Genomic DNA, 16,219 nt, shown 5'->3' with positions numbered 1-16,219 from the left:
AATTATACACCAGCTGTGCACCCAGACCTGACATAAGGCATGGATCAGGGCATGCCAGTGGTGTGGCCAGGGAACACTACACTACAAGCATTCTCCACTTCTCACAGTTTATAAGGTCCTTACTGATTCCCAGTTGCTGTTGATGAGGATTATGATGTATTTGTTTTGCAGCAGCACCTAGGAGCCGCAATCGTGAACCAGACCGCACTGTGCTAGGCACTATACAAACACAGAACAAAAAGACAGTGCCTGCCCCAGAGAACACCCAATCTAAGTATAAGCATCATGCCTGCAATTTTGCTCGTCCGTTATGCAGTCCATGCAAAAGGATATTTTCATAAAAAATTCATGTCTTTTTTTTTCTGTCAAAATTTTTCAGTGAAATGTTGCCATTTGGAAAATTTTGACCAGGTCTATAGCAGTTGAAAAAAGGGATGGAAGGAACTTTTTGCCCAAAGATTCTTTTTTGGTCAACATTTGACTTTGTGATGGATTAAAGTGAAAACAAAAATCCAAAATTTGACCAGCTCTAGAGAAAGGCTCCTACAGCCTCTCTCTCTCACACGTGCTTCATACCTACATAAGGATGACACAGAATCAGGCCCCTAATGAATCAAATATTTGAATATCATTGGATATTAACCTTTTGGCCACATGAACTAATAAGTAAGGCACTGAAAAATTGGCTAGTAACAACATATCCTCCATTCAATTCTTTTTTTAAAAAACTTCACATTTTTTCTTTTTCTATAAAATATAAACAATAATGAAACAAAACATATATAAATACATGTGCAAGATGGAAATAGCATATAAATAACAAAAAAATTCAAGAATAGGTTGGTTTCTTAATTTATGATAATCATCAGCTACCTGGCCAAAGTATCTCGTTAACTGTTTTCCCAGACAGGCAATGGCTTATTATCCTTAACCATATCAATCTGTTCCTGATATTTCAGCTCATAGAAATGATGGATAACATTAGAGAGCACACATATTACCAAAGGAATGCTGTCTGCAAATAGTACAGTTCAGTTAGTTTTTTTGGATGAAGGTTGAAGTTCTAAAAGGAATTATGTTTGTGGAATCAGAGAACAAAAAGAAAGGGATGTAAGGTACACAAGAGGGAGTTGGGAAAGCTTAGCATAGCTTGGCACAGAATATTTATTAGCTCATTTGGTATAGCTACAGTATTCACTAGGGGCCACAAGTATCCTAATTTGAGTTGTAGTAATGTACAGGATTCACATATATACAAGTCTGGCTAACTGAAGAGCAATGAATGGAGGATTCTGATCATTGCTTAAGTCTGCCAAAAGCTCTGGTCTCCAGCTGGCATGTATTTAGCAATCATAATCATACACAACAGCAGAAAATACCCAACATCAGATACAAAAACTTCTAGTGACAGCAAAATAGGTGAAAAGGGAAAAAAAAGACAATGTCCCATAACAGGAAGGTATTTGTTACATACATATAAAACAGTACATCTGTATTTTGGGTGGTGAATAAAAGGAATAAAGCCCATGATCACGTTTAAACCCACAATGAAAGAACTACCTTTCTCATATTACTGGATGGAGAAGAGGGACAGATGGGAATATGCTGTGTAGGGGGACTTATCACCTACTGTACAGCCCCCTTATGTCAGGCTAGCTGACCTGAAGGGCCCATTGAGTAATCTGACCCTGTGTGTTAGTCTTTCTAAACATTTTGTCCCCTCTTATGGGTTTTGCTCTGGGAGGGGAACGTGACACTCATGAATTTGTTTGGCTTGTATTTTCATCACTCACTTTTGCGTCAGCTTTCACTTTAATTCTGACCTTTGAATTGTTTGTGAGGTGGGAGTGGCTGGAGGGGATGGGCTTTAGCTACTATGAACACAGAATGCTCAGAAAACAATGCATTCCATGGTGGAAATTGGGATTAGAAAATCCTCTTTGCCTCCTAACCCTTGAAAATGGACCATGAACAGAATGAAGATGACAGTAAGTAAAACTAAAGGAAATATAGCCCATGTCCTGAAGAGAGTATTAGTATTCTCTAATACTTTGTTTTCCTATTTTGTTATAATGCATGCTTAAAGATAGTTATAGGCTTTTCTTTCAGGCCACCCACCGAACAACAGTATGTTTCCAGCACTGAAAAGGCCCACAGTAAATACATGCATGCTTCCTCCCATTGTCTGTGAAAACGTGGCCGCTGTCAATGCATTCCTTAAATACACCTCTCTGGACAGCTGAAGATGTTCAGTTCAAATTTAGGGTCTGATCCAAAGTCCACTGAAATCAGTGGAAAACTCCAATTGCATTCAATGGATCAGGCCCTTAAAATCATCTTCCATAACTAGAGTTCCACAGTAGTTTTACATCACAGTTTTGTTTTTAATAAACAGAGGGTTTTTGAATTCTACTACTATAGCAAGAATTGAACAGGGACATTTATGTCTTCTAATAAAATGCTGTGTAATTTAGACATCTATGATAAAGGATCCTTGATCTTAAACCTTTGTCTGCACCTTTTTAAAGAGATTATAATACAGTCCAAGAAGAGACGCCCATTTCAAGGGGCCCCAATGATACACTGCTGTCACTAATACTGCTGAAATGTCATTGAGTTCTGATGTTTAATTCATGAATGAAAGTCTTGATTATTGTAGGGAGAAATAATGATGCTACATGAAGTATTGTTAAATCAAGGGAAAAATGAGATATTAATCTCTATCTAAAGCACTCAACACCAGGTCTGACTAACTGCTAAAGAGTTCAGAAATAGGTGAAATGATACAGGGTGAACTGGGTTTAAATGATGCTTTCCTCAGGTGTTGTGAGAAATAATTATGTTTGAATGCTATATTTTTCTAATGAGTGAGATTGGCTAGATGTTGTTTGGAAAGGGTTGATCCAAAGTCATTGAAAACAACGGGAGTCTTTCCATTGACTCCAAAGGGCTTTAGATCAGACCCTGCAATAACATATATTATTACAAGTATCCGTTAAAACAATTGCACATCAAGAAAATGGGCATCATTATAAGCAGATTACAATTGAAAAAAGAAAATGATCATCCCAATATATTATGAGTGTCATATAAATGCATTGACACCATTTACTTCTAGCTTTAAACCTTTCCTTTCTCATCAAAAGGAAAAAAAAATTTCTCAATATGTAATTCCTGCCGATTATGGATAAACTTTCCCACAAATATTCTTTTATATGTAGGGAAAGGATGACAGATTTAAACCGGCTGTAATACCAGAATTCTTCCAAACCATTTTTAAATTTTGTCCAAACATCACTTTCTCCGTTTCCAGTAAAAATATATAAATTCTTTTTGTGTACTGAATTGCACAAAAGAAAGGTGAGAAAATAAGAGATGACAAAGTTCTGTGTATTTTATGATAGGGGAAAAATGTATTTGGTCATTTATTTTATACGTGCCTATCACTCATCCACTCATATCTACATTGTGGATTCTTAACCAGCCAGTCCCAACCACTCTGCGCTTCCATATTGCTCCATGGAAGGGATGGGGCGTTGGTTTTGCAGTCTAGTTATAGACCCCCAAAGTCTGAAAAACAAATGACCGAGATATCACAGAAAGTGTAAGAATGCAACAGTATAGGATAGGGCATACAATAGTTTCTCTTAGCCAGAAACTCAAACCCAACGGACCTGCCCCGTTGGAGTTTGCTGGAAAAAAAAATCACACTCCTGTAACCTTAGTTTCATCATAAAATTATGGTGTTTCCATTGAGAAATTATTCTATTTGATGACAGCTCAGACAAACATGCTTTTGAATTTGGGGTGGCCACACTGGAAAGCATCTACCCGAAGATGAGCTCTGCATTCTGGAGGTCCATCCATACACACATATGGTCTGTGGATGGAATTCTGGGCCATGGGCACTTCCAAATTGGTGTCACCATGTGCTTCCATGCATTGCTGAAGTCAATGGGAATTTTGCCACTGACTTCAATGGGTGCAGGATTAGATCTCTAACGTACAATACAAGAACATGCTGCAAACTGAAATACCTAAGGCACAACTGATGAGTAACAACCTACACTCTCAATTTCCTGGCTTTGGTCAAAGTGCTTCTCAGCACTTCTCATTGTTATTCTAAAGTACAGCAATACATGTGTTTATATATTATTGTGATATCCAGCAACAGGAAAAAGTCTGTTGGTGATTTATATGCTCCAAATTCAGGATATTTATAACTCAGCCATTGAAAACATTGGCATGGGGCTGGAATTTGGAACACATATTCTCAGCTCAATTTTTGTTGTAAATAAGTTACTTAAAATTGCTGGGCTATTTTTAACTTTAGCCCATTAAAAATAAACGTTTGGGTACTCTTAAGAACATGCAGAGCTAGATTTTTTATAAGTACAGTGTGATTTAGAAATCAAAAATATCGGCAGAGATTGTGGTGTAATGGTTAACAGGGTTCTAGGGGTAAGGACACTTGGGTTCTTGTGTCTGCATTGACAGTGCCCATCGGTAAACCACTGACTCTCAGTTTATGCCTCTATAAAATGTACCTAATGCACACCTACCACACAAGGGTGATGTCAGTCTCAAAGAATGTTTATAAAGGGTTTTTAGTTCTCCGAATGAGACAAATTTATAAAATTGACTGATTTCTTGTGGACATCATGGCCTAAGTGAGTTCCACTGGTACGTGATATGAGTTGGTGAATTGGGTTGGTTATCGCAGTCTAGTCCAGGGGTGGCCAACCCGAACCTGAAAAGGAGCCAGAATTTACCGATGTACATTGCGAAAGAGCCACAGTAATAGGTCAGCAGCCCCCCATTAGCTTCCACCCCTCCCCCGGCTCCCAATGCCTCCTGCCCACTGGCAGCCCCGCCAATCAGCGCCTCCCACTCCCTCCCCACACCTTCTGATCACCTTTTCCATGGTGTGCAGGAGGCTCTGGGGGCGAGGGGGAGCAGTGAGGGCATGGCAGGCTCAGGGGAGGGGGCGGGAAGGGGTGGAGTGGAGGCAGGACCCTGTGCAGAGCCAGGGGTTGAGCAGTGAGCACCCCCCGGCACACTGGAAAGTTGGCGTCTGTAGCTCCAGCCCCGCAGTCGGTGCCTGGACAAGGAGCCACGTATTAACTTCTGAAGAGCCTCATGTGGCTCCGGAGCCATAGGTTGGCCACCCCTGGACTCGTTCATAGTGGACAGCTGTTCAAATCATTAGTGGGAATCTCAGCAGAAATATCGTGGAAACTGAACTTGTAGAGAGGCTGTGAGTGAGTAGGCATCAACTAATATGGGCCCTAATTCCTGGGTCTGTCACTGACCTACTGTGTGGCCTCTGGCAAGTCATTTCAGCCTCTCGGAGCCTCTGTTTCCATGCTCATCCTTTGTCTGTCTTGTAGCTGGAAAGCTCTGTGGGGCAAGTATTGTCGGTAAGTATCTATTTGTATGGGATCTAGCACAATGAGCCTTCAAAGTCCATTGGGTCTCTAGTCACTACTGTAACATTAATAATTCTCATATTATCCAGAGGTGAACCATCCATAGATAGGTGTAGGTTCTCCAAATCTCTTTTTTCAGCAGATAATTTCTTTTGAACACAGAGATGGGGCAAAACTGGAAGTATTTATCCAACACCTTTCCCTATCCCTGGACATTGGAAGTGCAGATAAAATGGGACCAAGATCAGAATTCTCGGACTACCCCTTGATTTTAAATTTTCAAAACCAAACTCTGACTCCAGGGACTTTAGAAATGCATAATAGACTAATATAATCTGTGATCTAATCTACTACTCTAGAGATGCTTTGCTCATTGCCTTAAATAAAAACACTTTGAATTTGCTCTGGACATGACCAAAATAATTATACTGAAAGCAACATTGGATTTTTTTAAAAAGAAAGTGTCCTGTACTGTTTATCTCTCAACATTAGGCTGACATCTTCACTCCTTCAGTACAAGGACAACCTTGTCTTCTCCTGCACAAGAAAGGTGACATTTCTACTGAAGCATATAATTTCTTATTTTCATAGGTAAAATAATGAAGAGGTTAATTTAGGCTCTCTGAAGAATTAAGAATGGTCTCAGAAGAAAAGTCAAGTAAATCAAATTGATGGATGACTGCACTGAGCCATTCTTTATGTCGTTTGAATTGTACATTGTTAGCAGATGACATTTCCTGGCTCTTCCACGTGTGTCTTTGTTTTCTTTTATTAACTGAATTTTCTTCATGGTGCAGACCACTCTCATATGATGGGAAAGGTCACTGGATGGAAGGCTAGTTAATAAGAGATTGTTTCTGGATGAAGAATCAGGAGTACCAATTGTTATAGCTCAATAAGGGGAGTATTTTTAGAGCAGCACATAAAGAAACAAACATCTGGTGTCCCAAGATTAGGATTAAAATAGTTTAAAGTGTGGCAAAATTTTATAGAAGCAACTGCTAGTTACCAGCGTTACTATTACTAAAAACAAAGGGTGAGATTTCTAAGATAACTAGGGGGTTTGGACACTCAGCTTTAATTATCTTTAATGGGCCTAAATGCCTTGGGCAATTTGAAATTCTCATTCATATTTTCTTATCCAGTTACTAAATAGAGAAGTCCAACCTCTGGAAAACTGGTATTTACAGGAATACTTCTGTAAGGCCCTAATTCTGCATGCTCATGTTTAACATTACAAGTATGAATAGTCCCATTAAAGTGATGTGTGTATAAAGCTAAGAATGTGCATAAGTATCTGCAGAATCAGGACCTAAATTCTAATATCCGATATCAGTTACAAGTTTGTTTGTTTTTTGCTTAAAAAGTTAAGTCAGCAGCCATTTCCCTAAAGAAGTACTGCTGAAAATTAATATGATCCTTTAGTTTGTGGAATGTTTTAATTACATCAAATATTATTATTAAATCACAGTGGTAGTATTTTCATCGTTTTCATTATAACCAACAGGACAAATACTTTATGAGTAGAAATGATTTTGTTTGTATTCAATAACTTTCATCTGAGGATCTGAAAGCATTTACATTAATGACAGGTTTCAGAGTAGCAGCCATGTTAGTCTGTATCCACAAAAAGAACAGGAGTACTTGTGGCATTAACTTGGGTTTGAATAGAAACTGGGAGTGGCTGGGTCATTACACATATTGAATCTATTTCCCTATGTTAAGTATCCTCACACCTTCTTGTCAACTGTCTAAATGGGCCATCTTGATTATCACTACAAAAGGTTTTTTTCTCCTGCTGATAATAGCTCATTTTAACTAATTAGCCTCTCACAGTTTGTATGGTAACTTCCGACTTATCTGTATGTGTATATATATGTTACTATATGTTCCATTCTATGCATCCGATGAAGTGAGCTATAGCTCACGAAAGCTTATGCTCAAATAAATTGGTTAGTCTCTAAGGTGCCACAAGTACTCCTGTTCCATTTACATTAAGATATCTATGCTGAAAAGGCAAGCATTATTGTACCCCATTTACAGATGGGGGAATTAAGGCAAAGTTAAACAATATGCCCAAGGTCAACGATTCATTGGAATGATAGGAATAGAACCCATGAATCCAACCCCAGCTCTAACAATTAGGCAGCATCAGTTACATTTCTGCAAATGTGTAATTTGGGAGAGTTGCTCCATCCCCAGCCTGGAGACTGAGCTCACAGGAGGCAGGGCAAAGGGAGATGACAAAGATAAAAATGGAGAGATCACAGCAAACCCTACCCCCCCCCCCCAAATATAATGCCAATTGTTGATGTTGCTGAACAGACACCAGTAAAACTGTAGCACAGTAAGTGATTATTCCATTTTATTTATCACGCAGTGTTCCTTATTTCTACACTAGCTACCCTGGATCTGGAATCAGAGCCTGAAAATCCACTAGCACCCCCTGCAGATCTTCTAGAACAACTGGACGGATATGAATGGACTCTCCGAGATGGGGGTATATGGGCAGCATTGACAGTTTCTCTTTAATTACAATCTGTATGTGAATTTGGTTCTGTGAAAGTGAGGGATTAATTGCCCCGGCTTTATCCAAGCAAGAGCCATGCAAGCTCCCTCATGACTCTTTCCTAAAAGTTTCTGTTCTGGTGTGAAAACTTTTGCTTCTGTGGTCCCAGGCCACTCTTGAGCAAAGGCAGCTGTTCATGCCAACATGTGCGGCAGCTTTGTTATGTGAGTGGGGCTTGGATGAGATCAGTACACTAATGTTCACTTAGGACCTAATCAGGACTGGGTTGGAAATCCCTAGAGAAAGGAGCATGAACACACTCTGCTACCTATCTATGCCACAGTGTTAAATATTTCTGGATTGTGGTTAAATACCGTAACCCGGTCCCACTGCAAGATGTTGCTGCGAGTGCTGGGGTGCACCAGTCCCACAGACACTTGGTAGCATGCTGGGTGTCTCCAAGGCTTCAAAGATTAGGTTCTTTAGGCTCAGTGGGTTCCTCAAAACATTTGCATGCTTTGAGTCACAGAAGATTTCTTTACTAGGCCTGTCAGCAGAAAGATGTGCAAACACCTGAGCCACAATGTCTTTCAGTATTACAACAAAAAAAGATAAACCTAGCATAGGTGAATACAAGGTCATAAGGACCCCATGAAAACTCTGCACACTGTCTTCCCTGCAAGCTACTGCCCTGTATCCTCCTGCTGGTCCTCTGCCAGCAAGAAGGTGCATCTCTGTCCAGCTCTCAGGCCACCTCCACCTCCCAGGCTACCTCCATCCACTGCCAGCTCCCAGGTTATTGTGTTTGGTTTGCTGTTACTCCTACTGACAACAGCTTCCATCTTCCACCTGAGCCTAGCCCATTCCACCTCTGGTTGCACTTCTCTTTCCCAGGCTTGGGAGGTTATGGAGCCCTCTGCTGGATGTTGAGCTGGGAGTTAACAGTGCCTAGTAATTAACTAGTAAATCTTTTACAATCTAATATTTCTGCATTATTAGGCTACTGGAACTCCACTGGAATGAATGGAGTTTGCTGGCTTGGATAAAGTTCAATCGCTACATAAACTCTCAAAAACCACAAAGAAAAAGCCTTTGACAAAACTCAAACTGAAACTTTTTTTTTTAAAGTGATCAACATTCATCATTCTCCTCAATTATTTTCATTTTTGATTCCTCTGCCCTGCTGAATTTTGGCCAGGTCCAAAACGAGAATTGTTGAAGCTCTGAAAGAAAATGCCCTTCTTTCCCAAACTCTGGCCTGCCAGAAAATAGAAAGGATTAGAAACCTCATGAGAAAGTCTATTCAAGAGATTCTGGGCCAGATCCTCAGCTGGCATAAGTCAGTATAGTTCCACAGAAATCACTGGAGATTTGATGATTGACACCATCTGAGGATATAGTCCAACAACCCTACTTTGCAGACTTTGGATAAGCCTCCAGACTCCAGAGACCTTATCTAAATTCCTCTCTTTTTGGAGGTTCCACCATTACTAATTCATAGCAACATGCAACCTCTGTAAAGTAAAAGATTTTACTGTCAAATTTTAGACTAATTTCATATTTTGATTGTTTCCCTTAGGAGGAAAAAACCTACCACCACCTGCAGACTTACAGAGAAAGCTCAGTGAACAGAGAAACAGGCCCATATTTCTTGAATACAGGTGAGATCCTTGCCTTTCCTGCTGTATTTGCTTAACGTGACCTAGGGCCCTAGCCTGCTGCCCCAGGAGTAGTATTTTGATGATTATTAATATTACAATGTCATCTAGGAGGGGAATGGGGGGGGGGGGGGGGAGGGATCGCTCAGTGGTTTGAGCATTGGCCTGCTAAATCCAGGGTTGTGAGTTCAATCCCTGAGGAGGCCCTTTAGGGATCTGGGGCAAAAATTGGGGCTGGGTCCTGCTTTGAGCAGGGGGTTGGACTAGATGGCCTCCTGAGGTCCCTTCCAGCTCTGAAAGGCTATGATCTTCTATGACATAATGAGAGAGAGAGTTCCTGCCCTTATAGACAAGCCAGACAAATGGTGGGAGAAAGAAGAAAGCATTCTTCTCCTCATTTGACAGAAAAATGAAATGATTTGCCCAAGGCCAGACAGGAAGTCTGTAGCGGAGCTAGGCACTGACCTGAGTCTCCACCAATGCCTTAGTACAAGGCCATCTTTCCCTCTCTCGTCTCATTGGGACTACTCATGAGGGAATGGACCCACTCATGTGAGTGGGGGGATGCATCTCATTAAGTGGCACTTTGGGCTAGCCCTCTGCTCTGGGGGGAATTTCACCTTAAACGTGCAGCCCCAGGTGTTGAACTTAGCGCCTTCCATCTTTGCCTCTGCCCTCACCCTTTTAAAACAACCTTCCATTTGCTAGTAAAGTAGAAAAGCAAAGCACAAATGATAAAGCGGCATTTTAATGAACTGTAGTATAGTGTAATGAGTGGAGGGAGCCTCAAAAAAGATTTCATCTAGGTGTATAGTGGGATTGTTTCTCAGTCTTTATGAGAGGGAAGGGCATTAGGACCTGCCTGAATGTCTTTTCAATACACCCTGGAAATGACAAAAAAGGTAATAAAGAAACATAGGAGTTGTGAGTTGATAGTTATCTGCTAAACACTCATTAAATTAAACATCTGAGCCAAATAAAACAGGATCTAGAGGCTCAGGAATATTTGCTAAGAGCAGATGTGTTTTAAATTTCCTTTGGATAGCGTGAACACAAGGATGATTTATTAGCCCCCAGTCTCTAATCAAGGTGTCATGGATGTTTCAGACATCCATGTTACTGATCAGAAGGCCTGCAAGGGTGATTTATCCTGTCAAGAATTATCTGGCTAATAGCCTATAAAATGGTCGTTTGCGCTCTCTGATAACTGCCTGTAGCATCATATTATTTTAGGATTTGTGATATTAGCTCTTCCTTTTTATTGAAAAGGGGCTTCTTAATATAAGTTGTCACAATCCTGACAGCAAAGATTCTTAAAGGATATTGTCTCGGGTCACAACAAATCCTTAGCAAAACTTACTTTACCTGGGAAGATTCCGTCATCATTGCCTCCTAAGAAAAGAATTGCTTACTTAAGCATTCCCTAAACAGCAAACACTGAGATGAGCTCCTCTATTAGCATCCACTCTACAGTATTTCAGTACATCTTTGCAAGAGCATTTTTACATTAGAGAAATGTACCGCCTATATAAAAGGAAAACGTTCAGTGTTACAATGGGGGCATGTTAGGTCCCAGTCTTGCACCTTCGCAGTCATTGACTACCGAAGGCAGTAGGAGCAGGGCTTTAAGAATCAGTTATTACCACTGCGAATGCTAGCATGTCATTCATATTCTATTTCAGTTGTATATGTAGGTATGCTCTTTATATTGTGTACTGCATCCTTACGTTTCTAGGCGGCTGCTGTCTGCAGAGGCAGTTGCCACTCAGAGCAGAGCTGTTGCAGCATGTTACAGAGGACACATATAATGCTCTCTTCATGTGCACATTAGTCTTTTTGTTGTTGCCATTTCTATTAGCCTGAAATAAAAATAATCCAGACTCAACATATGGCTGCTCTTCATGTGTAAAATTATCTATAGTTTCTACGTGTGTATAGAGATCGGACAAGAAAGATGTTTGCATTTTGGTTTGGATCTGGCGAAATCACAGGCTGGATTTTGATTTTGCAAAAGCCACCAGTGATGTTTTAGATCTGGCATTTTTCTTATCCCGACCAGCAGACGTTACGGTGGGGGTTCAAACTTTTGCATTAGATCCATTTTTCTAATAATGAGCAAAGTGAGATCTTTTTAGTTTTGCAGGTAATTTAAAAATAGATTTGTCTTTTACTTGTTTGTAATTAAAAAGATGCTGAGGCCAGCAGTGATTAGTGTCAAAGATTGGGCTTCTCTCAAATGGGCTTCTCTCTCCTGCCATGAGTTAAACATGCTAAATAGATATGGCTGTTGCTTTAAAAGGTTAAAAATTGAGAGTTTATCATTTTAATGTTAATCCTTAGGATTCCCACAATGACAGAAGACATGGCCAGGAATGCCTTCCTCAGCTTTGTCAATTCCAAATGCTGCTATGGCAATAAAGCTGCTGGAGAATTGGTCATTCAGGATTTGAAACAGCTGACTGTATACAGAGTGAGTATATTCAGATCTGAAACTGAAAAACCAGTGGTTGGGCCATGTTTGGCCAAGTTGCTTGGATAATTTTCCAGCTGTCAAGTGATACTGGTCCATGAATAATCATCTATTAATTAAATAAAATATTTTTAATTCATTTGTCTTGAAATGGAATTCTATTGCTCAAATCAATATTTTCCAAGGAAAACCCACCTTACAATTATTTTCAACCTTCTACAAGTGAAAAAGTCCATCTTTCTCTATAGCACAAGCATCTGCAATACCTAAATGCTACAAGATTTCTGAAAATTTTCTCCTCCCTTCTGACCTATGGAATTTGTCTGTGGCATAATACCCCTAAAATTGCTGCCTTTTCCCAGGCAAAACTGGAGCTATATGCTAACCTGTACTTGGTTTACGCACACAAACACAGGGAACAAATTGTAATCCTCAGTGTACTCTCCCAGAGTTATTCACTGTAATGTATAATTCAACTGAAAACTGACTGATCTAGGTTCTTTATGTCACCCCCATCACGAATTTATTAAGGTGAGTTCAAGAGGAGCTCTCCCTCTCTTTCTCTCCTTCCTCCATTCTGTAGCAAAGTTCTTTTGTGTATGTTCTTTTATGTTTTTAAAATATATTTTGTGCTGCTCCAAAAATGCCAGTTTGCCATTGAATTTAGCATTAATGCATTTCAGAATATAGACCCACCCTTATTATATACACTGGATCACACAACTTTCTCATACAGATACAATGGGACGAGCCTAGCTGTTAAATAGAACCAAAATGTTATGCTGTAGCAAGTTCTAATATATAATTGAGCACTTCTCTCTTCAAAGCTTTTAAAAAGAGAAATAGAAGACACCAAATATCACAATAGACAAAACTCGTTGAGTTGTCAATGGAGTTTATTGAATAACTCACTAAAATAATATTTATTGCCAATCTAGCCCTTTTTTCTGTTCACACAAGACTTATGAGGTGTGAGGTCATTAGTAATTTGGAAGTATTCACTAAATATTCAGAATCAAGCCTATGGCCTGTTAGTTCTTCATCATTTGTGTTGACTGATGGTTCATCCAAGTCACATGGTATTGTTTCTGCTCCCCAGCGGGTTTTCTGAAGCCTTTCAGATTAGACAATAAATGACAATGGATGAATAGGAAATCATAAATACCGCACCTTTTGTTTCAGACAAATAACCATTTATACTAGGTTGTTCAACTTTTGGGATTAACAAACATTTTATCTAAACATTGTTATCTAAACATTCCCGAGAAAACAAGCAACAGAATCCCATGAATAAAAGACTTTCCATTTGTATTTGCCAGTCCAATTCTTTAAATAAATAAAAAAATAAATAAGTTGATGGAGCTCTATCTTTGGTCAAATGATTCAGTGAACGTCCTTGCCGACTTTTTCCAGCAATTTATTGTGAAAACTTGAAATGGAAAAGTTCTCCAGTCTGATTTAATTGGTGTTGGTCTGATTTAGTTGGTGTTGACCTTGCTTTGAGCAAGGGATTGGACTAAATGACCTTCTGAGGTCTTTTCCAACCCTAATATTCTATGATTCTATGGTGGCTTAATACAATTTCACTTAACAGTAATTGATTGCATGTTTATTTCTCTTTTCTAGTATCGACTGGAGACCTTTCATGAATCAAGGCTAAGTGAATGGACTTTTCAACCTTTTACTAGTGAGTAACTGCCACATGACCAATTTTAAATGACACAAACAGGAAATGCTTGAATAACTGAGGCTGTGCGTATACTTGGAGCTAGGGGTGTGATTCCCAGCTCATACTCATGCCAGCTCTCATTGAACTAGTGTAGTGTTTCCCAAACTTGGGATGCCCCTTGTTCAGGGAAAGCCCCTGGCGGTCTGGGCCAGTTTGTTTACCTGCCACATCCGCAGGTTCGGCCAGTCATGGCTCCCGCTGGCCGTGGTTCGTAGCTCCAGGCCAATGGTACGTTGAGGTACGTCCCTCAGCCCGCGCCGCTCCCCACAGCCCCCATTGGCCTGCAGTGGCGAACCGTGAACAATGGGAGCCGCGATCGGCTGAACCTGCAGACGCAGCAGGTAAACAAAGTGGCCCGGCCTGCCAGGGGCTTTCCCTGAACAAGCAGTGGCCCTAGTTTGGGAAACACTGAACTAGTGCATTGAAAGTAATAGTATAGCCAAGGTGGCATGGGCAGCAGTGAGAGCTGACATGTGCTAGCTGCCCCCGAATAAGTATCCATGTGGTCTAAGAGAGAATATGTGATTTATTCAAGGTCACAGATGAAGTCTATGGTGTCCACATGACTGGAACATTCTTCCTCTTGCACTAGACCATCTCACATAGGACAATCCTCTACTAGTACCTATAAGATATGGACCTAAGATGAAAAGTTTGGATGAGGAAATGGATCAGATCTCTCTCAAAGCTCAGGAGAAGGATAGTCAGATCTGGGATTTTGTTTCACTGTGTACAATATGTACCCATCTATAATAGGGTACATATTATACACAGTGAAAATCAGAATCTGTTCAGAGACCCCATGCAATGCCTGAATATTGTAGCAGGAGGATAAGAAGCTGTGTCAGCTCTGCTATTCACTGCTTAGATCATTAACTTAATTTTAACATTTAAAACTATTTCATTTCAATTTAAAGTCAGATTTAATTCATTTTTTTGCATGGGTTCTCTTGATCAACTGTTTACAGTATTTTAAGACTTGGGACTTTAAACCAAGAAAGTAAGCTTCACCTGACTAGTTTAAAGAGGATTTCGTCAGATTACGGTATGTGTGATAAAAAGAATAAATGAAAAAAAAATAATGAGTAAAAAGAGAGCCGCTTGTGAGAAGTCAAGGACATAATGAGGTCTGTCTTGCAAAGGTGAGGTGTGATGGGTTTCTAAGAGAAGTAATACACTCTGGCTGAAGTGATTGGCATGACCTATTATATGAAGCAGCTGAGGGACTTTGAAGAGAGCATTGTGGATGGAAGACTTTCCTTTACAGATCTAGGTTCATTTTATTCCCATTTTGTGAGGTTTTTGTGAAGGGTCTTGGAAGCCAATGACATTATTTCCATTAGAAAAAGCAGATGGCCTCTATAGTAATAACTTCAAAGCGTGATATACAGTGGGGCCTGTGAAAGATTTCAGACTGACAGCCCTAGAGAGTGAACTTCTTTTATTTATCTAGAAGAAAGGTACAGCTTGAGGAACAGCAGAGATAACAGTCCCTTACACTCCTTGAACAATGTGCCTGAACCCTGACTAGGATGGGCCTTAGGGATCTGTGAGAGGCAGTTGAAGGAGTCAGTAAAAAAGTACACCAGAGAACGAGTAGGCAGTTCAGTCTTCGTCCTTTGCTGAGAATACCAACAAGAGCACCCTGTAGTGCAATGCCATTTGTGGGGCTTGTTGGTGTTCCATTGGGAAGTGGCTGGAGGATACCAGACTCATTTCCAATCACCTATACAGCAGGACAAAGTGCAACCAAGGTTTATACAAGGTTTTCTTCCCGTTGCAGATAATTTGGTAGATGGACCACAAAATGGCGCTTCTCCTCAGCTATGGGATATTAAGGTCCAGGCTCCGCCAATGTTTCAGGATGATACAAAGAAGTTCCGAGTACCTCACTCTTCATTAGTCAAGGTAATTCAGTCTATGGATTAGTTAAAATCAAGGGCAAAGCATGTTATTAATTAGGACACATTTGTTTAGATGAGCCTTCCAAAGATCTAATGAATTATTTATGGTTGTGGACGGCAGAGTTCAATACATTTTAGTGTTAGTTTTGTAATTTTATCTTATGGATCTTCATATGAAGATAATGTCTGTATATGTGAACGCGCACACACACACACACACACACACACACACAATCTGTATAAACAGATGGGCAAATAGGTATAATTTATTTTTTACTACTCTTTTGTTTAGCAGAAATTTTGCTCTAAGCTTTATAAGCAGCGGTGTAGGGTGATTTTTCCCTTCTCTCTCTCTTTCTTTTTTTTAATACTGACAAAAATTGGCAGAAACATTTCCAATATTTTTTCATGACACTTCCCTCCTCTTTTGAGCACCTCCATGGGTAATTTAATATTTTTTAACTAAACTTTTGATTAAAAAAAAAAAAAGAAATTCAGCAAAAGTATGCATAGAAAATGT

At 39.9% G+C, this 16,219-nt stretch overlaps 1 protein-coding gene across 3 annotated transcripts in view; it reads left to right on the top strand.

Moving 5' to 3' along the window:
* The first annotated feature begins 1,908 nt into the window (after positions 1-1,908).
* SSUH2 (ssu-2 homolog) overlaps positions 1,909-16,219 on the top strand; it is a 33,083-nt gene continuing 18,772 nt past the window's right edge. For 2 of the 3 annotated variants that reach the window (XM_073354812.1, XM_073354817.1), the window contains exons 1-6: positions 1,909-1,988; positions 7,810-7,929; positions 9,518-9,599; positions 11,937-12,066; positions 13,693-13,753; positions 15,579-15,703. In XM_073354812.1, the coding sequence (XP_073210913.1) occupies positions 1,961-1,988; positions 7,810-7,929; positions 9,518-9,599; positions 11,937-12,066; positions 13,693-13,753; positions 15,579-15,703 (546 nt within the window). In that variant the 5' untranslated portion in view covers positions 1,909-1,960. The remainder of the gene's footprint in view (positions 1,989-7,809; positions 7,930-9,517; positions 9,600-11,936; positions 12,067-13,692; positions 13,754-15,578; positions 15,704-16,219) is intronic. The other variant, XM_073354814.2, reaches the window with a different exon arrangement.

The sequence above is a fragment of the Lepidochelys kempii genome, chromosome 7 (assembly GCF_965140285.1).
Source record: "Lepidochelys kempii isolate rLepKem1 chromosome 7, rLepKem1.hap1, whole genome shotgun sequence".
NCBI classification, from domain to species: domain Eukaryota; kingdom Metazoa; phylum Chordata; order Testudines; family Cheloniidae; genus Lepidochelys; species Lepidochelys kempii.
This window is presented reverse-complemented; position numbering and strand designations above follow the sequence as displayed.